Source organism: Salvelinus alpinus, chromosome 12 (genome assembly GCF_045679555.1).
Source record: "Salvelinus alpinus chromosome 12, SLU_Salpinus.1, whole genome shotgun sequence".
Taxonomy (NCBI): Eukaryota; Metazoa; Chordata; class Actinopteri; order Salmoniformes; family Salmonidae; genus Salvelinus; species Salvelinus alpinus.
Genome location: NC_092097.1, coordinates 48323514 through 48347866, shown reverse-complemented (window position 1 = coordinate 48347866; position 24353 = coordinate 48323514). Strand labels below are relative to the sequence as shown.

Genomic DNA, 24353 nt, shown 5'->3' with positions numbered 1-24353 from the left:
AGCATTTTGCTGTACAGAGAGTAGCCTTGGCATACAAATATGGCTATTCAACTGCCTTGTTGTTGTTCTACAATAGAGCTGGGAAACTGGTTGAGAAGCCATGTGGAGGTAACAGCTAAATCAGGACAGGAAAAATGTAATCCCTCCTGGATTACCAGATTACGTAAACTGGTACATCATGAGTCAGCGATAGTTTTAGACCCTGGTTGGTGTCAATGGTTAGCGGTTAGGTCTAGGGGCTCATAGGTGACTGAGTTAATTTGGGATTATAGATGACATTATAGCCTAGATTATGTAAGCATGGGCATATGTAGGTAGCCTAATGTTGTTGAGCAGTCTAAAAGCTATTCAAGTATTTTAGCTAGATTACTAACATCTCCTCTGTCTACTCACTAAGCAGAGTTGTGTCCAAAGCAGAGCCAAGCTAATTCAAGCAAGTAGATTTAATTTAGGTTCAGGAAACCTGTCTTTTACATAATAAGAAATGAAAATGCATGCGACTTTCCAAGGCAATTGTCAGATTTAGCCTAAAGTAGCCTTGTCATCGAGGGTTGGCCAATTTGGTCATCTGCACGGCGTAACCATGTAAAACCAGTGTAAACTTGCAATCTGCTAACTGTGTCAACAAGTTAATTCATGTCTAATAATATAGCATGGGTACTGTCCACAACACTGAAACAAAAAACAATCATTGCAAAGTAAAAAAAACAACATGTTTTTATTTTATTTTACCTTTATTCAACCAGGCAGGCCAGTTGAGAACAAGTTCTCATTTACAACTGCGACTTGGCCAAGATAAAGCAAAGCAGTGCGACAAAACAACACAGAGTAACAAACAAATGTACAGTCAATAACACAATAGAAAAATCTATGTACAGTGTGTGCAAATGTAGAAGAGTAGGGAGGAAAGGCAATAAATAGGCCATAGAGGCAAAATAATTACAATTTAGCATTAACACTGGCGTGATAGACGTGCAGATGATGTGCAAGTAGAGATACTGGGGTGCAAAAGAGCAAGAGGATAAGTAACAATATGGGGATGAGGTAGTTGAGTGTGCCATTTACAGTATAACATAATTATACTGGTGCATAGAGTTGTATGGTTTGTTTAACTTTGCAATCATTCGTTTTTGTTTGGCATACATTTTAAAGTAAAAAATCTGAGTCTGCATCTGTTACAATGGAATTGCCCTAAAGCAGGTTGGAGCAGTCTAAAAACCTATATCTGCTAATCATCAATGCAGTGATCGCGAATTGAAAATAATGTAGGAAAACAAGGACAAATATATAGGATATTGCAATAGCGGAATTGTTAGGTTAGATTACTTGTTGGTTATTACTGCATTGTCGGAACTAGAAGCACAAGCATTTCGCTACACTCGCATTAACATCTGCTAACCATGTGTATGTGACAAATAAAATTTGATTTGATATAACCCAAATGCTTTAGACTAAATGTTAATGTCTGTTTGATAACATGTTTGGAATGACAATGGGTCCCACAGGGACCAGAACAAGATTGTCTCAAAATAGGGCTGTCCCCCTCACCTCATTTATTTACTAGCTATTAACCTACTTAATTGCTTGATTCGAGGCAATGACTCTTCCCTTGGTTTCTTAACTTCCCCACAACCACAGTCAATTAAGTCAAGCTCAGAAACTACCACAAATTCCATAACTGCAAACAGTACATCTGACATTACATAAATTAGTTAGCTACTGCTCTTATAAACTCAAATGCTGACTAGTAAATTTGCTAGGTATTGTTTGTTTTAGGGAATAGGTAGCTAACTTAGCTTGCTAGCTAATCCAAGTTTTTGTGCAAGGTCTAATATGGTTGTAGTTTGCTAACTAGCTAATGTTACTTTACTACTTAACGTAGATAGCTATTTTAGCTACCTAGCTGCCCTGTACGTAGCTAGCTATTTTCCAATACTTTAAAAAATCATAAAGGTAGCTAACACAATTTATAAATTACTTCTACATGGAAAGGGAGCGACATAAATGGGAAATGACGCTGAAAGCAGGCCAAACAAGCTAGTAAATCCACATAGCAGCTAGCTATAACAACTCTGGTAGCTATCTAGCTGTTAGCTTCACAACATAAAACAATCAGTAGTTAACTACACTCTTGGTGTGCATAACTATCTTAATAATTAACTACTTGGTCAGTAGGGTGTGTCGTGAAGGTTTGCTCGCTTTGAATATGGATTTCACGAAGGTGAGCTAGCTAACGTTAGCTACCCTATCTAACCATCTACGGATATCTTTGAAAATTGACAATTCATCCATATAAAACGATTGGATTACATCCTACCCATATCAGAGGGCAGCAAATGTTTCTGTATATGTCCTTCTTACGCCCACCAAGGAATATGGATGGTAAACAAGGTCTCAGAAAAACTAAAAAGCTGTATGACAAGTACCACTCGGTCTGAACTTCTTCCTGACCGTGTCATGTGACTAACGTTAGGCGGCGTCTAGAAACATACCACAGACAGAACGTGTAACCCATAGACGTCACTGTGGCTATAAAACGGAAAGTTACGTTTAGAACATTTTCTCATCACCAAATATGGTACTGAGAGGAAGTCCAGTCGCGAGTACTGGTAAACTGAAGATGGAACTAGGTGAAACTGGGCCGATATTCTGCTAATTTTCTCATCTATGAAACATCTGATCTCAATGCACAGTGCAATACGTTTTATAGACATGACACTTTGCCAAAGTTTGAAACAATTGCGTTGTTAGAAGTGCAACGTCGAATTGAGTTTCTGCACATGCGCACTTCACAGATAAGGCGTTCCCCTTCTGAAATATGCAAATACCTAATTCAACGCGCCAATGGGATCTCGCTAGCTTGTGCTTGGCTCTTGCCTGTTTTCCCCACTATGCTTCATTTGCTTCCACTGTAAACGACACAGGTTAACTGTCTTGGGTTAGTCATAAATATCTTTGACGTAATCGGCCAAGTACATAGACAGAAATAGTAATGGCGTCTTTTTGTAGGCACTTACTCCGCCATGGTTCTTTGGACAATGCCTATGAGTAAAATGAATGGCGTTTTTGTAGTTTTTAGATAAACGCCGAAAATAACGTATGTGGTAAACACAGGCTTATGAGATCTTATACGTTTTGTTCTATGAGATTATCTTCATCAGCTAACTACACTTTCAGAATTTGTAAGATGTTTTTGTAATAATAAAAACAAACGATAAAGCCTTCATAATTCATAAAGGTAATGTTAACTGACTGCTATTATCTCATAGAACAAAACGTTTAAGATCTCCTAAGCCTGTGTTCACCTCAGACATTATTTTCGCCGTTAATTCCAAAACCCTATGGTCATTTATTTCAGGGTTTTAGGAGTACAAGCTGGCCTGCTCTATTGCATCTTATGTAAGGGGCGCGTTCGACATTGCAGCCGACTTTAAAGGAGAGTTGGGACTGAATGATCTACACCCTAAATAACTATTCAATATTTTTGTTGATCAGTCAGTCACAATTTACCCATGATACATCAAGGTTGATGCTCTCGAGCACCAATCATTTCAAGAAATTTGAGATTCCCTCCCAAAATATAAATACCCCAAAATATTTTGATACATTGAAACAACATGTGGGAGATTTTTAAAAGTGTGTGAGTGTGTGGCAGGGCACAGACCATAGTTTCAGTCAGTGTTTCCCCTGGGACTGGTGGTGAACGTGTATAAAAGAGCTTTTGTCACCAAAAGTCCAGTGCAGAGTTTGTGAGGTGTTTGCTGTGCAAGTGTATTTGTGTGAGAGCAATCATTTTAAGGGCTGTCTTGAAGATAATTGTTTGGTGATCAATTGTACTAAAAATGTAGGCTATGTTGAGCTTGATCATCAGTGTTAGTTTATTAAAGTTTGACTGTATTCACTGCTATCTATATTAAACCATTTTTTCTCTCTTTTATCTCCCCATTGTTTTGTAGCGACCTTTAACCTAACACCTAGTGACCTTCTCAAGAGGTTCAGACCTCTTGGTGTAGCAGTTAAGGTGTTGGCTAGACAGTTACTTGACCTGGGTTTGAGTCCCGGTTGGGGCTACCCCCTGAATTCACTACATTAGTGTCAGAAGCAGGATGGTGCCTCTGACATCATTAGAGAGGCTTGTTCACGAAAAGGATTTGGTATAGAGAAGAGTGGGGACATGTTCTGCCAAAGGAAGGCGGTAATGTTTTTAATGTAACCTTTATTTAACTAAGCAAGTCAGTTAAGAACAAATTCTTATTTACAATGACGGCCTACCCCGGCCAAACCTAGGCGACGCTGGGCCAATTGTGTGCCGCCCTATAGGACTCCCAATCACGGCCGGATGCGATACACTGAGATGCAGTGCCTTAGACCGCTGCTCCACTCAGGAGCCCGAGTAATGTAGCAACCTTAACCCAAAACATAAGGACCTCATCATGAGGTCAGGACCTTTTGGTTTAAAAGGTTAAGGTGTTAGCTTGAGAGTTGCCGGACCTGGGTTTGAATAATACCGGGGCTACCCCCGAATTTGCTGCAGTATTATTAGCTACCCTCACAAAAAAGATTGCAGTCAGGGTCCTGCAATTACTGTGTCCAAAATAATGTTTTTTTACTGCCGTAATTTTGCAGTATAACTGCAGTTACAGTGCAGTATGACTGCAATAACTGCATCCAAAAGACCAGTTACTGCACCTTTACTGCTGTTTCAAAACTGCAATCTTTTTTTAAGGGTATAGCAAAGATTTTTATAACTAACCAAAGATAGCCTGTCGTTTCCAATGGGAACAAATTAGATCCTATTGGCGCGTTCTAGCATATATTTGCATATTTCCGTTAGGGAACGCCTACTCTGTGAAGTGCGCGTGTGGAATAACTAAGTTCGCCCTTGCACTCCTTCTAAACAATGCAATTTTTTTTTTACTTTGGCAAAGTGTAACATCTACAAAACTTTCTCCACTCTGTAACAGATTTTAGTTTTGGGTAACAGAAAACTGTATTGAGATCAAACGTTTAATTGGCAGGGCCTAGTGGTTAGAGTGTTGGGCCAGGAACCGAAAGGTTGCTGGATCAAATCCTTGAGCTGACGAGGTAAGAATCTGTCGTTCTGCCCCTGAACAAGGCAGTTAACCCACTGTTCCCCAGTAGGCTGTCATTGTATATAATAATTTTTTCATAACTGATTTGCCTATTTAAATAAAGGTAAAACAAATAATTAATCAATGAGAAAATGTGCATAATGTTGACCAAAATCCTTCTCGCTCCATCTTCTCATACTGTCGGCCATCGTGCTTCCTCTCATCACCAAATTTGGTAGTGAGTATAACTGTCAACCGGATGCTTACATTTTTACGTCCGGTGAAATATCTGGCTCATTGTTCTGTGGGCATAGTCTATCATCACCAGCAGATGGCAATGTCAGGCACAGTACATTGCTGATACACCTTTACAAGGGTAAGTGAAATAAGTGAAATAAATGTACATGCATTTTCTTTATTTTCAAGAGAATCTGTGTTTTGAGGTGAAATATGCAATTCATATATCAATAAATGTAACCTATATGTAGAAGTAGTCCTAATTGTATTCCCATCCAACATCTGCATTGTAGGTTTATCAATTGTATTCTCTACTTTTGTTTGATATCGCCTGATTCTACTATTTTATAAGATTTATCTTGTAAAATAATGTTAATGCGCCAATTGGTATTTATTCCTTCTCTTGCCTCGGAGGGATGCTCAACGAAGACACTGACCAATCAGCTCTCGATTAGGTGGGTTACCTACAGCAGAAAGTTGCAGAGCGACATCACTGTTGGAGCACGGTTGCTTCGGTTTGACAGCACAGGGCGACACTTTTGAACACCCCTCAAAAAAACGAAATTTTCAGAGCTATTAAAAGAAGCAGGTGTGTACAAGTCGGCTGTACAACATCTTCCAAAATATTCAGAGATGTTGGCGTGCACGGAGATGATCACCATGTGCCTTCAGTCGGCAAAACAGAAGCATCTTCGCGCTCAGCAGCAGCCACTGCGTAGCCACGTTAATGGACTTCCAATTTTCAAAGATGTAAGTAATCAGGTCTTAAGTAATCACGTCTTCGCGCTGATTGTTTCTGATAGCAGTGCGCGGACCTATCAAGACATTGAAATTATTTATTTAGCTATGAATGGTGTATATTCATTTAGGCTACAAGCATCTATATTTAGAAAGAAGGTAGCTAAATATTTATAGTTGCCCATTTCACATACACAATACAGAGCAATATTGTAAGCATGCATAACAACTATTGGGAATAATTTAACTGTGTGTATGTGTGCGTGCGTGTGTGTGTGTGTGTTTGAGGGATATAGGGAGAGGTACAGCTGCTGCCTCTGCATGATAAATTAAGCCTTCTCAGCTGGAGTGATTTTGAGACTGCTGTGGGGACCCCCCCCCCCCCCCCCCCCCCCCCGACACACACACACACACACACACACACACACACACACACACACACACACACACACACACACACACACACACACACACACACACTGTGGTAGGACAGAAAAGACTTGAGGCCAGTGTGTACAGTACAGTACTTTGCTGCAGAGATACTAGTGGTGCGCGGGTCAGCTGTTTGTTCACCCGCATCCGCCTGCATTTGCTAATAACCCACCCGCAACCCCGACTATATGTGATAAAGGGAAAATATGAGGCCCGCACCCGACCCTAACCCGCTAGTATAGAAAATAAGCTGAAGGCTACAGTCAGACAATTTTTCGGCAGGGGGTGCAGGATTTTTTGTTGTTGCCTGATTTAGATGTGTTTCTGCTTATACTGTAATTTCCAACATTTTGGTAAGCTATTTGTTAGTCAACTTGTCTATAATTATATACTTGCAGCTTCTCTTCTGTCAATATATGTTGCCCTAGAACAGCATTTCCCAAACTCGGTCCTGACCTAGAAGACTAAATAAACCCTTGCTCAACAGAATAATGGCATCAATTGATAGAACGAATGCTTCAATCAAAGATGCTTCTTTAGGAACCGGGGATAAAATGCACTAATTAAAACAACAAACTGTGAAAATGTCCAAATGACATCAGTTTGACCGGTTGTAAGGAAATAGAAAGCTGTGAAAACGACCCAACATGTTTCTGATAAGATTTCAGTTTGGCTTGGGTGCATAATTTTTTGTGGTTGAAATACTATCAGCTTTTATGTTGCTGATAAAACCATCTCTACAGACGGTATCTAACTGCACATTCACATTCTCTCAAGATGCTGAAAGAAATAAATCATATTTCTCCACTCATGTTCCTGTGTCAAAATGTTGCCTACATTTGGTGTATCATATCACTGCAATAACTGCTTAATTCTGCAGGAGTTCATATTAAGGCTATATGAGAGGTTATAGGACTACATTCGGTGTACAGATTTCAGTTTCCATTTAACCCATCTGAACAGTAGGCTACAGTTCCCTGACGTGCCATGGGCCTATTTGAACTCCTCTTCTTGTGACTGTCGAATTTGTATATCACCTCACAATCGTCACACAACAAAGCTATCATCCTCTTTTACCACTTCACCAAAACCTTCCCAAACCTTAGGCTACTTTTCTGTCCCTACCTACACTTTCCATTTTGCAGCTTTTATCTTATTGAATTAATCTCTGACATTGTCCTTTTTGCCTCAATGGATCAATCAATCAATCAACCCACCCTCCACCCACCCACCCTTCATCCACACAATATTTCATGACCCTAAACCCACCCGCCCTGCGGATATAACCGCGGGGACTGAGGGTTATGAGTCAACCCACCCATCACTACCAGTGTGTACAGTACAATGCGTTGCTACAGAGACCTGCAAGCTAACCCATTTCTCTAGTCCCTACCCATCACACCCAGGTTGGTTGTCATTAGTGATGAGGGGGAAAAAAATCGACAGGTACATATCAGGATATTATTTTTGACAATATTGCAATATTATTTTTGTACTAGTCGGCTGTACCTGCACCAAAACTCCAGTATTTGTCCTTCTATAGCGTGTTCTCCATCTGCTTTTTAAATGGTGAGCCAACATGTTTTTAGCACTTATTCCCATGTCTGATTAAAACTTGTTTTCTCATGGCTCTCTCTTGACTCTACAGCAGACATAGTGAGCGATATGTTTGTAACATTGAATCACAATAAATTCTCAGTGTGTGTAGTATCTTTTAGGTTTTACACACAACATTCGGAAAGTATTCAGACCCCTTGACTTTTTCCACATTTTGTAATGTTACAGCCTTATCCTAAAATTGATTAAATCGTTTTTTCCCCCACCTATCTACAGACAATACCTCATAATGACAAAGCAAAAACAGGATTTTATAAATTTTTGCAAATGTATTAAAAATAAACACTGAAATATCACATTTACTTAAGTATTCAGACCCTTTACTCAGTACTTTGTTGAAGCACATTTGGCAGCGATTACAGCCTCAAATCTTCTTGGGAATGAGGCTACAAGCTTGGTACACCTGTATTTGGGGAGTTTCTTCCATTCTTCTCTGCAGATCCTATCAAGCTCTGTCAGGTTGGATGGGGAGCGTCGCTGCACAGAAATGTTCAGGTCTCTCCAGAGATGTTCGGGTTCAAGTCCAGGCTCTCGCTGGGCCACTCAAGGACATTCAGAGACTTGTCACGAAGCCACTCCTGCGTTGTCTTGGTTGTGTGCTTAGGATCGTTGTCCTGTTGGAAGGTGAACCTTCACCCCAGCCTGAGGTCCTGAGCACTCTGGAGGAGGTTTTCATCAAGGATCTCTCTGCACTTTGCTCCTTTCATCTTTCCCTCGATCCTGACTAGTCTCCCAGCCCATGCTGCTGAAAAACATCCCCACAGCATGATGCTGCAACCACCATGCTTCACCGTAGGGATGGTGCCAGGTTTCCTCCAGATGTGATGCTTGGCATTCTGGCCAAAGAGTTCAATCTTGGTTTCATCAGACCAGAGAATATTGTTTCTCATGCTCTGAGAGTCCTTTAGGTGCCTTTTGTAAAACTCCAAGCAGGCTGTCATGTGCCTTTTACTGAGGAGTTGCTTCCGTCTAGCCACTCTACAATAAAGGCCTGATTGGTGGAGTGCTGCAGAGATGGTTGTCCTTCTGGAAGGTTCTCACATCTCCACAGAGGAACTCAGGAGCTCTGTCAGAGTGACCATTAGGTTCTTGGTCACCTCCCTGACCAAGGCCATTCCCCGATTGCTCAGTTTGGCTGGGCGGCCAGCTCTAGGAAGAGTCTTGGTGGTTCCAAACTTATTCCATTTAAGACTGATGGAGGCCACTGTGTTCTTTCCAAATCATGCCCAATCAATTGAATTTACCACAGGTTGACTCCGATCAAGTTGTAGAAACATCTCAAGGATGATCAATGGAAACAGAATGCATCTGAGCTCAATTTCGAGTCTCATAGCAAAGGGTCTGAATACTTATGTAAATAAAGGACAGTTAAAGTCAGGAGTTTACATACACCTTAGCCAAATACATTTAAACTCAGTTTTTCACAATTCCTGACCTTTAATCCCAGTAAAAATTCCGTGCTTTAGGTCAGTTAGGATCACCACTTTATTTTAAGAATGTGAAATGTCAGAATAATAGTTGCGAGAATGATTTATTTCAGCTTTTATTTCTTTCATCACATTCCCAGTGGGTCAGAAGTTTACATACACTCAATCAGTATTTGGTAGCATTCCTTTAAATTGTTTAACTTCGGTCAAACGTTTCAGGTAGCCTTCCACAAGCTTCCCACAATAAGTTGGGTGAATTTTGGCCCATTCCTCCTGACAGAGCAGGTGTAACTGAGTCAGGTTTGTAGGCCTCCTTGCTCGCACACGCTTTTTCAGTTCTATGGGATTAAGGTCAGGGCTTTGTGATGGCCACTCCAATACCTTGACTTTGTTGTCCTTAAGCCATTTTGCCACAACTTTGGAAGTATGCTTGGGGTCATTGTCCATTTGGAAGACCCATTTGCGACCAAGCTTTAACTTCCTGACTGATGTCTTGAGTTGTTGCTTCAATATATCCACATAATTTTTCTGCCTCATGATAGCTGTAGCTCCTGTAGCAAAGCACCCCCACAACATGATGCTGCCACCCCCCGTGCTTCACGGTTGGGATGGTGTTCTTCGGCTTGCAAGCCTCCCCCTTTTTCCTCCAAACATAACAATGGTCAATATGGCCAAACAGTTCTTTTTTTGTTTCATCAGACTAGAGGACATTTGTCCAAAAAGTAAAATCTTTGTCCCCATGTGCAGTTGCAAACCGTAGTCTGGCTTTTTTATGGCGGTTTTGGAGCAGTGGCTTCTTCCTTGCTGAGCGGCCTTTCAGGTTATGTCGATATAGGACTCGTTTTACTATGGATATAGATACTTTTGTACCTGTTTCCTCCAGAATCTTCACAAGGTCCTTTGCTGTTGTTCTGGGATTGATTTGCACTTTTCGCACCAAATTACATGAATCTCTAGGAGACAGAACGCGTCTCCTTCATGAGTGGTATGAAGGCTGCGTGGTCCCATGGTTTTTATACTTGCGTACTATTGTTTGTACAGATGAACGTGGTACCTTCAGGTGTTTGGAAATTGCTCCCAAGGATGAACCAGACTTGTGGAGGTCTAAAACAAATTCTGAGGTCTTGGCTGATTTCCTTTGATTTTCCCATGATGTCAAGCAAGAGTCACTGAGTTTGAAGGTAGGCCTTGTACTACATCCACAGGTACACCTCCAATTAACTCAAATTATGTAAATTAGCCTGTCAGAAGCTTCTAAAGCCATGACATCCTTTTCTGGAATTTTCCAAGCTGTTTAAAGACACAGTCAACTTAGTGTATGTAAACTTCTGACCTACTGGAATTGTGATACAGTGAATTATAAGTGAAATAATCTGTCTGTAAACAATTGTTGGAAAAATTACTTGCCAAAACTATAGTTTGTTAACAAGAAATTTGTGGGGTGGTTGAAAAACGAGTTTTAATGACTCCAACCTTAGTGTATGTAAACTTCCAACTTCAACTGTATTTCAGTTTTTTTTTTATAAAAAATTCGTAGAAATGTATAAAAAACTGTTTTTCGCTTTGCCATTATGGGGTATTGTGTGTAGATTGATGACGGACATTTTTATTTAATCAATTTTAGAATAAGGCTGTAACGTAACGAAATGTGGAAAAAGGGAAGGGGTCTGAATACTTTCCGAATATATGTTGTTGTTGAAGGATCACTGCTTCCGTTGAGTGTCAACACCTATGACAATCCCTTTGTACCTACTGTAGGCATCTATGAAAAGCTGTTTCAGGCAGAGCTTGACACAATCAGAGATTTGAAGCAATTATGCAAAAGCTCCCTTGAAAGACTTCTGTTTACATCGGCTTGTAGAGTAACCTTGAGTACTAACACACTGAAGCTCGTGGTTTCTATTGTGTCGGTTGTACTGCATTGGTTGGTTGTTGTTGTTGTTGGTTGGTTGGTTGGTTTTATTTGTTTGTTTGTTTCAGGATCATTACAGTGAGTCAGCATCTGTTCATTTGTGAATATCTCATTGATATACTGTAACACACTGACGTTCTGAGGTTTCTAACGTCTAGTTTTTATTGGATTCCTTGTTAGTTTCTTTGTTTGTTTCATCACAGTGACTTGGGATCGGTTCATCGTGGATCATATCTTATTTATGTGACAGCAGCAATGCACTAACCTCAGGGAGAATAATGCATGCAGATAGATAAAAATCTATTACCTTTGCCATCATCTCCTTGTTTAAATTGCAGCTCAGAAGATAGATTTATCGAGATGCATGCACTCCTGAATCCTACCTGAAAATACATACTGATGAACTTAATGAATGGGAAATAGATTTTCTATCACCCTCGAGAGATAAACAACCCAAACAGGGTGAGAGAATGTTTGGCTAATTAATTAGGTTGATACGTGGGTGAGCTGATATGAATATATTACAAGTCTAAATCGTTCTGAGATATTTTGCCCTTGGAAATGTGTCATCTTATATGGCATTAGAAAATGTTAGCCTGTAACGAAGCCAAGGTTTCTAAGTGGGTGAGCGAGCTACAATATGAAGTATTACAGTAACAAGCTAAATAGTTTCAAGATATGCTGGCATATACTGTATTTTTCCCTTGGCAACATACAAAAGTCACAGTCTATGATAGCAATTTGAATTCATGGGAGTGCGAAGCTGTGCATAATGAAATTCTTGTTTGTTATCTGAACACAACGCTGCAGGCCAGACATAATCACGGTCTAAACTCCAATCTGAACACAAGGTTGCAGGCCGACCATAATCACGGTCTAACCTCCAATCTGAACACAGTAGGATACGCCCTCAGATCTCAACTGCTTAAATTAAGCAGAAGTAGATGGAGAAGGATGACGCTTCAAAAGATTTCTCATCTGAAGGTTGATGTCTTCTTCATTGACTGTGTATAGAATATGGGAGGTGTGGGTGTGTGTTTCCTTCCACTGAAAAACAATATGAGACAGTGAAGGTGATTATCCTCAGTCACTTACGGTGAAGGAGATCATCCTCAAGTCACTTGGGCAACTATATAGACCTGAGGTCTGACCTGATGCCAGTCTCCTCCTCCTAACCTGAGGCCAGTCTCCTTCTCCTAACCTGAGGCCAGTCTCCTTCTCCCAATCCTTCTCCTTATAGAAAACCGTGTCAAAAGGACACATGGTTCTTACTGGTTAACACCTGCTGACGTGCCATCTGAAACAGAGACGCTGTGGGAAGCAAGGATGACCTTTATCTGCACATTGTAAATGATGCATTATCCTCTCAGAACACTGGAGTAAAATACGGGGCCGTGCAACTTAGACAATCTCAGAGCTGTCTAGGAGCAAATGCCAAGTAGATCATGTTTAGACAGATAGGAGAATGTGTGGGGACAGTTATATTTAATAGGCTTCTTTCATACATTTTCTTCCAACCTGAGGTAGTAGACAGGAAAGCGCATTTCAGCTGACGGCAATATACACGTGTTCCTTTCACTATCAAGTTTTCATTGAAGTGTAAAAAATATGTCTTCAGATCCCAATTCCTTGTGTCATCTTTCATTCAGACAAGCAAAAAGGATCATGGGAATGTATTTCGATCATAGTAAACACAAGAGCACGACTGATCGGCCAGTCAAATCTGATCAAACCAAATTTCATTTGTCAGATGCGCCGAATACAACAGGTGTAGTAGACCTTACCAGGAAATGCTTACTTACAAGCCCTTAATAATAAAGATCTCCACAGATCGGTGTCCCACCCTCGGGATGGTTGAGCAAATGTGCGCTAATGTGATTAGCATGACGTTGTAACTAAGGAAGGAACAGTCATGCCGAAACGTTGGTAAATACCCATTAAATTGCTGGGAGTTTATATATAGAGGGTGCGACTTTCTTTATTTTGATAGTTTATAGTTGTAAGTAACAAGAACATTTCCCAGGACATAGACAAATCGTCTGTGGGCAGAAAGCTTAAATTCTTGTTAATCTAACTGCACTGTCCAATTTACAGTAGCTATTACAGTGAAAACATACCATGCTATTGTTTGAGGAGAGTGCACAGTTATGTACTTGAAAATGTGTATATATAGACCAATTAGTCATATTTGGGCAGACTTGATACAACATTTTGAACAGAAATACAATGGTTCATTGGATCAGTCTAACATTTTTAACATACACTGCTGCCATCTAGTGGCCATAATATAAATTGCACCTAGAGTCCTAAGTCAAACAAAAAAATACAAAAAAACATGTTTTTTTCCTTTGTATTATCTTTTACCAGATCTAATGTGTTAGGTTTTCCTACATTTAATTTCACATTTCCACAAACTTCAAAGTGTTTCCTTTCAAAAGGTATCAAGAATATGCATTTTAGGTGAAAATTGAAAAAAAAGGCGTCTGCTCCTTAAGAGGTTTTAACCAACAATGCAGGTTTAAGAAAATAGAGTTAAGAAAATATTTACTAAATAAACTAAAAGTAAAAAATGTAATTAAAAAGTAACACAATAACAATAACGAGGCAATATACAGGGAGTACCGGTACCGAGTCAATGTGCGGGGGTACAGGTTAGTCGAGGTAATTTGTACATGTAGGTAGGGGTAAAGTGATAAGATAATTAACAGCAAGTAGTAACAGTGTAAAAACAAAGGGGGGGGGGGGGGGGGGGGGGGGGGCGGCAGCTCTAGCCTTTAGCTCGGTTAGAATGTTTCCTGTAATCCATGGCTTCTGGATTGGATATGTACGTATGGTCACTGAGGGGACGACATCGTCGATGTACTTATTGATGAAGCCGTTGACTGAGGTGGTATACTCCTCAATGCCATTGGATGAATCCAAGAACATATTCCAGTCTACGCTAGCAAAACAGTCCTTCCTGAACAGGTACTGTTCTGTGAACAGGTACTGGATGCGCACTGTGTCTCCAGTGCGCATCCACAGCCCGGTGCGTGCTGTGCCAGCTCCCCGCACTTGCCGTGCGAAAGTGGGCATCTGTCCAGGACGGGTGGTGCCGGCTCAGTGCGCCTGGTCTCCAGTGCGCCTCCTCGGTCCAGGATATCCTGCGCCGGCTTTACGCGCTGTTTCTCCGGTGTGCCTTCCAGCCCAGTGCATCCTGTGCCAGCTCCCCGCACTTGCCGTGCGAAGGTGGTCCTTTGTCCAGGACGCGTTGTGCCAGCTCTACGCTCCAGACCTCCAGTGCGCCTCCACGGCCCAGTATATCCTGCGCCGGCCATACGTACTGTGTCTCCAGTGCGCCTTCAAAGCCCAGTGAGTCCTGTGCCAGCTCCCCGCACTTGCCATGCGAAGGTGGTCCTTTGTCCAGGACGCGTTGTGCCAGCTCTACGCTCCAGACCTCCAGTGCGCCTCCACGGTCCAGTATATCCTGTGCCAGCTCCATGCACCCGGCCTCCAGTGCGTATCTCCAGCCTGGTACGTCCTGTGCCTGCTCCACGCACGAAGCCTCCAGTGATGATCCATGGCCCGAAGCCTCCAGTGATGATCCATGGCCCGGAGCCTCCAGCTATGATCCATGGCCCGGAGCCTCCAGCGACGATCCATGGCCCGGAGCCTCCAGCGACGGTCGGCAGTCCAGAGCCTCCAGTGACGGTCGGCAGTCCAGAGCCTCCAGCGACGGTTCCCAGTCCAGAGCCTCCAGCGACGGTTCCCAGTCCGGACCCTCCAGCGACGGTTCCCAGTCCGGAGCATCCAGCGACGGTTCCCAGTCCGGAGCATCCAGCGACGGTTCCCAGTCCGGAGCATCCAGCGACGGTTCCCAGTCCGGAGCATCCAGCGACGGTTCCCAGTCCGGAGCATCCAGCGACGGTTCCCAGTCCGGAGCATCCAGCGACGGTTCCCAGTCCGGAGCATTTAGCGACGGTTCCCAGTCCGGAGCAACCAGCGACGGTTCCCAGTCCGGAGCCTTCTGCGTCGATCTACGGTCCGGAGTCCCCGGCGACGATTCACGGTCCGGAGCTTCCGGCGAAGATTCCCGCACCAGAGGCGCCACCAAAGTTGGCGGAGCAGGGTCTGCGTCCCGCACCGGAGCCGCCACCGAGGGTAGATGCCCACCCGGACCCTCCCCTATAGGTTCAGGTTTGCGGCCGGAGTCCGCACCTTTGGGGGGGGTACTGTCACGTCCTGACCTTAGAGATCCTTTTAATTCTATATTTGGTTAGGTCAGGGTGTGACTAGGGTGGGCAATCTATGTTTTCTATTTCTTTGTTGGCCGGGTATGGTTCCCAATCAGAGGCAGCTGTCTATCGTTGTCTCTGATTGGGGATCATACTCGTTTGTATTTGTTGTTTTTTCGGTGTTCATTTAATAAAGTAAGATGTACGCCTACCACGCTGCACCTTGTTCCACTCATTCCAGCAACGAGTGTAACACAATGGTAAAATGTTTGATCAAATTTTCACCTGATATGATCACTTTGCCTACTATTAATTATTGCCTAATTTTCACCTGACATGATCACTTTGCCAAATTTTTATTATTGTGCCTAATATGTTGGCATGAATATATATATATTTTTAACCAATTCTGATGGTTGTAAAAAGTGGATATTTTTTGATAATATTACCATTATATCAACACACTTGTCACTCCCGTTTAAGAACTCTAAATCGCTTTGGCACAGCAAGCATCAAGTCACTTGCCGATAATGTAGCATTAAATGTTTGAAAGGTCTATCATTTTCATCGAAAACAATTAAAGTTAACATGAACGTAAATGCCTTCAATTGACACATTTTTATAGGCATACCCAATTTAGGCTTTTCTTCTACAAAGTCATATTTGGCTCCAAAGAAATAACTTGAAGTAGCATGATCTAGGTTAATTAAGTAATTGAAAGAAAAAATGTGATAAAAAATGTGATAATTTAGTAGCCCAGTGGTTATAAGCATGGCTATTTGGGCATATCATGTGAAATCAGGCCTCATGTGAAATCATTGTCAAAAGCGCAAGAGAAACCGTTGCATGTACAGATGTCGGATCTTAATTTGATCCAGTTTGCTACAGCAGGATTTTAATCCTGAAGCAACAGGAAATGTGAATTATTATGTGGATTATAGTTCATGGACATTTTTGTAGGGGTTGACACATTTGACACAAGTCGGGAAATGTCAGAGTGGAAATTACAAACTTCAGAAGCCTTTTTAAACCTCAAATACACTACACGTTTTAAATGTCCTGCATTTCAGGAAACCTCTCCTGCAACAGTGGCACAGGAACCACTGACTTTTAAAAAATTATCAAGTCACTTGCTGTTAAGACAGCTCACGAGAGCTCTGTCGACAAGGTGTGACTATTATGCCTAAAATGGCGTCATGCATAGCTTTTATTTCTACCCATAGGAGTAGAATGTCTCTACTCTCAGCACTTATGATCAATTGTCTACTCTGAGGCGCTTTGTGGACACAGCCCCTGATGTCTAAGGCCATTAGTCTTCACTTATCCCAAGTGATGGAGAAATCAGATTTTGAGGATGAGCAATTTAAGGATGAGCAATTGCTTGCCAAATGTAATGGATTGAGTTAGTTTTGATTTGTTCACAGGGTAATCCTATGAGTATGACTAAATGCCTAGACAAGTGGATGTACACATTTCTCTGTATGCTTGTTTCCTTGTTATAGTACCTCATTCAAAAAGGATTGGAATAGTCTGCCTATGAAATGCTCTATGGGCATAAAAGATGACCACAGCTCCTGGGAACTGTCTTTTTGATGAATTACCCTGATTTGAAATAGCTTTTAGAGAAAGCCTATTGTGACGCTTTGTTAAAAGCTCTACCTAAAATGTTTCCCTTTTTATTTCAGATTTTCCGCCGTGCTGACAAGAATGGTGAGTACACAACAACTCTACTTGTCAAGCGATGATTCATTTTGTCTCATGTGAATGTGTCGTTTTCTTTCACCCTATTCCATTTCTAAAATATCGTCCTCACACAGGATACCATTTATGGGGGAATATGCAGTTGTTATTATGTTTTGTTCAATCAAAGAGCCAAATGACTCGCATGAAGGAAACAAGTGAGCCTCAAGTGAGGCTTTTCTCTCTTCACACTTCAGTGCGTCCCACTTTCCTTGCCCCATTAAAACCTTGGCAAGGAGGAGGAATATTGCTTTGACTGCAGAAAATGTTTCTTGGAAACAATGTAGGCTACAGTAGCTTACTGTCAGACATTCAGTTGAGTCTGTACAGAAACCAATCAATTGGAATGGAAGTCTATTCTCATGATGTCATTTGAATAAAGGTTTTGATTTCATATGTAGAGCCAACTTCTCTCCATGAAATACTGATTGGTGAACAATTACTGGTAATCCAATCAAAGCTAGTCCAATCATAGATAATCCATTCATAACACAGGAGTGTTTCCTGGCCAGGTCACATGATCAGGGAAAAAACTTCTGGGCTCTATCTCAATTTGTCTATCCACGATTCCTCCCATCCTATCTCCTAACCTCCTTCTCAGCCATATGGAAAAGAAGGTTCAAGGTCCCTCCCATCGAACCTTCTTCTTCAATATGTTTTGAAACTTGATAGTTTGGTCTGGGATGCTATTGAATATATTGATGCTGCAGTATTAACTGTAGTAAATGGGCAATGAATATTGGTTAAAGGGGCAATCTGGGATTGGTACATACAGTACCAGTCAAAAGTTTGGACACACATACTCATTCAAGGGTTTTGCTTTATTTTGACTATTTTCTGCATTATAGAATACTAGTGAAAACATCAAAACTATGAAATAACACATGGAATCATGTAGTAACCAAAAAAGTGTTAAACAAATCAAAATATATTTTATATTTGAGATTCTTCAAAGTAGCCACCCTTTGCCTTGATGACAGCGTTGCACACTTTTGTCATTCTCTCAACCAGCTTTTCCAACTGTCTTGAAGGAGTTCCCACATATGCTGAGCACTTGTTGGATACATTTCCTTCACTCTGTGGTCCAACTCATCCCAAACCATCTCAATTGGGTTGAGTTCGGGTGATTGTGGAGGCCAGGCCATGAGATGCAGCCCTCCATCACTCTCCTTATTGGTCAAATAGCCCTTACACAGCCTGGAGGTTGAAAAACAAATAATAGAGGGACTAAGTGCAAACCAGATGGGATGGCGTATCACTGCAGAATGCTGTGGTAGCCATGCTGGTTAAGTGTGCCTTGAATTCTAAATAAATCACTGACAGTGTCTCCAGCAAAGCACTCCCACACCATCACACCTCCTCTTCCATGCTTCATGGTGGAAACCACACATGCGGAGATCATCAGCTCACCTACTCTGTGTCTCACAAATACACTGCGGTTGGAACCAAAAATCTCACATTTGGACTCATCAGACCAAAAGACAGATTTCCACCAGTCTAATGTCCATTGCTCGTGTTTCTTGGCCCTTGCACATCTCTTCTTCTTATTGGTGCCCTTTTGTACTGGTTTCTTTGCAGCAATTTGACCATGAAGGCCTGATTTACGCAGTCTTCTCTGAACAGTTGATGTTGAGATGTGTCTGTTACTTGAACTATGTGAAGCATTTATTTGGGCTGCAATTTCTGAGGCTGGTAACTCTATTTAACTTATCCTCTGCAGCAGAGGTAACTGGGTCTTCCTTTCCTGTGGCGGTCCTCATGAGAGCCAGTTTCATCATAGCGCTTGATAGTTTTTGCAACTGCACAAGTTCTTGAAATTTTCCAGATTGACTGGCCTTCATGTCTTAAAGTAATAATGGACTGTCGCTTCTCTTTGCTTATTTGAGCTGTTCTTGCCATAATATGGACTTGGTCTTTTACCAAATAGGGCTATCTTCTGTATACCACTCCTACCTGTCACGATCGTCGAAATAACATTCGGACCAAGGCGCAGCGTGACATGGGTTCCACATCTTTTTATTCGTGAACCGCACAAAACAATAAAAAAAAGCAAACGATACATGAAGCTATGGAGTGCTCACAGGCATCTACACATAAACAAGATCCCACAAAAACCAGTGGGGAAATGGCTGCCTAAATATGATCCCCAATCAGAGACAACGCTAAACAGCTGCCTCTGATTGGGAACCATACCAGGCCAACATAGAAATAAAACAACCTAGATTACCCACCCTAGTCACACCCCGACCTAACCAAAATAGAGAATAAAAAGGCTCTCTATGGTCAGGGCGTGACACTACTTTGTCACAACACAACTGATTGGCTCAAACGCATTAAGAAGGAAATAAATTCCACTATTTAACTTTTAACAAGGTACACCTGTTAAAAGTTCTAACACCTCTAACTTTTAACAAGGTACATGCATTCCAGGTGACTACCTCATGAAGCTGGTTGAGAGAATGCCAAGAGTGCAAAGCTGTCATCAAGGCAAAGGGTGGCTACTTTGAAGAATCTCAAATATAAAATATATTTTGATTTGTTAGTATGTTTGAGTGCACATTTAGACCACTGCTTCAATCATTTGCACGTAACACATTTCACTCAGAATGCCGAATATTCAATCAATTAATAACGTTTATTTTATAACGTCCTTTTTACATCAGCAGTTGTCACAAAGTGCTATACAGAAACCCAGCCTAAAACCCAAAAGAGAAAGCAATGCAGATGCAGAAGCACAGTGGCTAGGAAAAACTCCCTAGAAGGCAGGAACCTAGGAAGAAACCTAGAAAGGAACCAGGCTCGAGGAGTGTCAAGTTCTCTTCTGGCTGTGCAGGGTGGAGATTTGTCTGTTCAAGTGAGTGTCGTCGAAATGTATCATTATTTCTCACTGTCAGAGGATGAATGTCTTATGGACTCTGCAACAGTGGCGCTCCCTGCTTGGCCTTGAAGACTGTTGTCTGTAGGAGTATGCTGAGGTTACACCTAGACGCTGATCATGTGTCAGTTTTAACATTTTAGGATTGGGGCGGGGAAGCTGCTCCTAGATCAGTACGTAGGGGAAACTTCACACCCGAAGCGTTGACTGTATGTCTCCCATAGGTTTTATTACATAACACAATCAGCTGTGTCAACTAATAGCTGTCATCCGCCTATTCAATTGGTTATCTTTTCATCAATAAAATTACAACAACATGTCAATCTGGAAGTCCTTATGAAGACTTTCCCTCACATCTCCAAACATAGCAATAATGTAATATAATGAGACATGAGTAAATTGAATGGTGGGAGGAATGAGTCAGGACAATATTATTCGAAAGCTACTTCTCTGCTATGCCACATGTTCCTGCTCTGCAAAATGACATCTTATTACTTTGGCCAGATTTACCAGTCCACCTGATGCTAACCTCAACTCGATCTCTGTCTCTGTCTCTTTCCCCTTCTCTCTCTCGCTCTCTCCCCTTCATTCTTTCTCCCTCTCTCTCTCCATTCTACCTTTTCTCTCCCTTTCGCTCTCTCTCTTATCCCCCTCTTTCTTCGTCTCTTTCCTCTCTCTTTCCACAGTTGACAGACTTTCAGCGAGGCTTACTGGTACTGTTGTTGGGCACGCTTTGTGGGCATCTGTTGATGTAATCTGACAGGGCAGATTGGAGGGAGGGTGAATGTATGGCCGTTGGAAAGTAGCGAGAGGAGGAGAGTGGCCAGGCTTGATAGGCATCGTTCTGACTAAGATGGAGCTTGAGTCACTCCCTGATTAGCTGGAGGCTAAAATGACAGGACAGTTAAATCATAGCTCATGTAGGACCAGGATTTTTTCCTAACCATATTTAGGGCCAGAAGGTTTTCCTAACCGTGATCAGGTCATCATGTATACTGTAGGTTTCATAAATTGACAAGCAGGGCACTGTTAATTTAAGCACAATCAAGCCATGACAGGTGTAATATTATCATCTTACAATGAGTGTTACACAATGTTCCAAAGGCCTTGTGTTTGTTCCTGTATCACTGATGTAATTAAATATAATGAAAGTTTAAATGGTGCCAAGTCAGAGTAAGAGAGTATGAACTGCATAGAATACAGTGAAAGCTAAGGCAATGATCTACAGATCCAGTCACAAGGGATTGCTGTCTTCTTCTGTCAAGTAAGGTACATTCCTATTGAGGACTTTCATCCCACAACAGGCGACTCAATCGCTTTTCCTTCATTCGGACACATCAGTAATAATGGATGAAATAAGCCGTAGTCATGGCAATAATATGCTCCTCTAGGTCGTCCTGGAACGACCTAGAAGAGCAACACATTTTAGTAAGCCATTTTAACTCAGAACTGTCAGAGAAGTGAACAAGCTCCCAGTAGTCACCATTAGGCTGCCAAAAAGCAAGGCATCAAATCTGGTGGCTTGACAGCGAAACCTGGGAGGTCTCCAATCCCCTCATCGAAATGAAAGAAGGTCAGAGTCAGATGATGAAGGCACATCTATGTTATCTACAACAACATGTACGAGAACAAGCTCTCCTAGAACAACATGTACTAGAACAACATGTACTAGAATAACATGTACTAGAATAACATGTACTGGAACAACATCTCCTAGAACAACATCTTCTAGAACAACATCTCCTAGAACAACATGTCCTAGAATAACATGTACTGGAACAACATCTCCTAGAACAACATGTCCTAGAATAACATGTACTGGAACAACATCTCATAGAACAACACCTTCTAGAACAACATCTCCTAGAACAACATGTCCTAGAATAACATGTACTGGAACAACATCTCCTAGAACAACACCTTCTAGAACAACATCTCCTAGAACAACATGTCCTCGAATAATATGTACTGGAACAAAGTGTACTGGAACAACATCTACTGGAACAACGTACTGGAACTGGAACAACATGTACTGGAACAACATCTCCTAGAATAACATCTCCTAGAATAACATGTACTGGAACAACGTACTGGAACTGGAACAACATGTACTAGAACAACATCTCCTAGAATAACATGTACTGGAACAACATCTTCTAGAACAACATGTCCTAGAACAACATGTCCTACAATAACATGTACTAGAACAACATCTCCTAGAACAACATGTACTAGAACAACATGTACGAGAACAACATCTCCTAGAATAACATCTCCTAGAATAACATGTACTGGAACAACATCTCCTAGAACAACATCTCCTAGAACAACATGTGCTACAAGAGCAACGTCAACTCACCATCATTACAACCAGGAATATGACTCTCCCGAAGCGTATCCTGTATTTTGCCTTCCACCCAGTACAATGGATCTGATCCCAGCTGGCGACCCTAAACAACGAAGCCGTAAAAGGGGCAAACGAAGCGGTCTTCTGGTCAGGCTTCGGAGACGGGCACATCGCGCTCCACTCCCTAGCATACTACTCGCCAATGTGCAGTCTCTTGACAACAAGGTTGATGAAATCCGAGCAAGGGTAACATTCCAGAGAGACATCAGAGACTGTAACGTTCTTTGCTTCACGGAAACATGGCTCACTCGAGAGACGCTAACGGAGTCGGTGCAGCCAGCTGGTTTCTTCACGCATCAGAAACAGAAACAAACATCTTTCTGGTAAGAAGAGGGGCGGGGGTGTATGCCTTATGATTAACGAGACGTGGTGTGATCATAACAACATACAGGAACTCAAGTCATTCTGTTGACCTGATTTAGAATTACTCACAATCAAATGTCGACCGCATTATCTACCAAGGGAATTCTCTTCGATTATAATCACAGCCGTATATATTCCCCCCCAAGCAGACACATCGATGGCCCTGAACGAACTTTATCTGACTTTATGTAAACTGGAAACCACACACCCTGAGGCTGCATTCATCGTAGCTGGGGATTTAAACAAGGCTAATCTGAAAACAAAACTCCCTAAATTCTATCAGCATATCGATTGTGCTACCAGGGCTGGTAAAACCTTGGATCATTGTTATACTAACTTCCGCGACGCATATAAGCCCTCCCCCGCCCTCCTTTCGGAAAAGCTGACCACGACTCCATTTTGTTGCTTCCAGCCTACAAACAGAAACTAAAACAGCAAGCTCCCGCGCTCAGGACTGTTCAACGCTGGTCCGACCAATCTGATTCCACTCTTCAAGACTGCTTCAATCACGTGGATTGGGATATGTTCCGCATTGCGTCCAACAACAACATTGACGAATACGCTGATTCGGTGAGCGAGTTCATTAGAAAGTGCATTGACGATGTCGTACCCACAGCAACGATTAAAACATTCCCAAACCAGAAACCGTGGATTGATGGCAGCATTCGCGTGAAACTGAAAGCGTTAACCACTGCTTTTAACCAGGGCAAGGTGACCGGAAACATGACCGAATACAAACAGTGTAGCTATTCCCTCCGCAAGGCAATCAAACAAGCTAAGTGCCAGTATAGAGACAAAGTAGAGTCGCAATTCAACAGCTCAGACACAAGAGGTATGTGGCAGGGTCTACAGTCAATCACGGATTACAAAAAGAAAACCAGCCATGTCGCGGACCAGGATGTCTTGCTCCCAGACAGACTAAATAACTTTTTTGCTCGCTTTGAGGACAATCCAGTGCCACTGACACGGCCTGCTACCAAAACCTGCGGGCTCTCCTTCACTGCAGCCGAGGTGAGTAAAACATTTAAACGTGTTAACCCATTCCCAGCCGCGTCCTCAGAGCATGCGCAGACCAGCTGGCTGGTGTGTTTAAGGACATATTCAATCAATCCTTATCCCAGTCTGCTGTTCCCACATGATTCAAAGAGGGCCACCATTGTTCCTGTTCCCAAGAAAGCTAAGGTAACTGAGCTAAACGACTACCGCCCCGTAGCACTCACTTCCGTCATCATGAAGTGCTTTGAAAGACTAGTCAAGGACCATATCACCTCCACCCTACCTGACACCCTAGACCCACTCCAATTTGCTTACCGACCCAA

General features: G+C 42.1%; 2 protein-coding genes across 6 annotated transcripts in view; one reads left to right on the top strand and one right to left on the bottom strand.

Moving 5' to 3' along the window:
- LOC139536285 (E3 ubiquitin-protein ligase Itchy-like) overlaps nucleotides 1-2461 on the bottom strand; it is a 32172-nt gene extending 29711 nt beyond the window's left edge. Inside the window, exons 1-2 of one of the 3 annotated variants that reach the window (XM_071336693.1) lie at nucleotides 2318-2387; nucleotides 733-779 (exon numbers count right to left, since the gene is read on the bottom strand). The gene's annotated coding sequence lies outside the window, so the exon portion shown is untranslated. Of the gene's footprint in view, nucleotides 1-732; nucleotides 780-2317 lie in introns of all 3 variants that reach the window. The other 2 variants (XM_071336692.1, XM_071336694.1) reach the window with 2 other exon arrangements.
- Nucleotides 2462-5773: 3312 nt separating this feature from the next.
- Nucleotides 5774-24353, top strand: part of LOC139536284 (N-terminal EF-hand calcium-binding protein 1-like) — a 55001-nt gene continuing 36421 nt past the window's right edge. The window contains exons 1-2 of one of the 3 annotated variants that reach the window (XM_071336690.1): nucleotides 5774-6059; nucleotides 17335-17359. In XM_071336690.1, coding sequence (XP_071192791.1) covers nucleotides 5943-6059; nucleotides 17335-17359 — 142 coding nt within the window. In that variant the 5' untranslated portion in view covers nucleotides 5774-5942. The remainder of the gene's footprint in view (nucleotides 6060-17334; nucleotides 17360-24353) is intronic. The other 2 variants (XM_071336688.1, XM_071336689.1) reach the window with 2 other exon arrangements.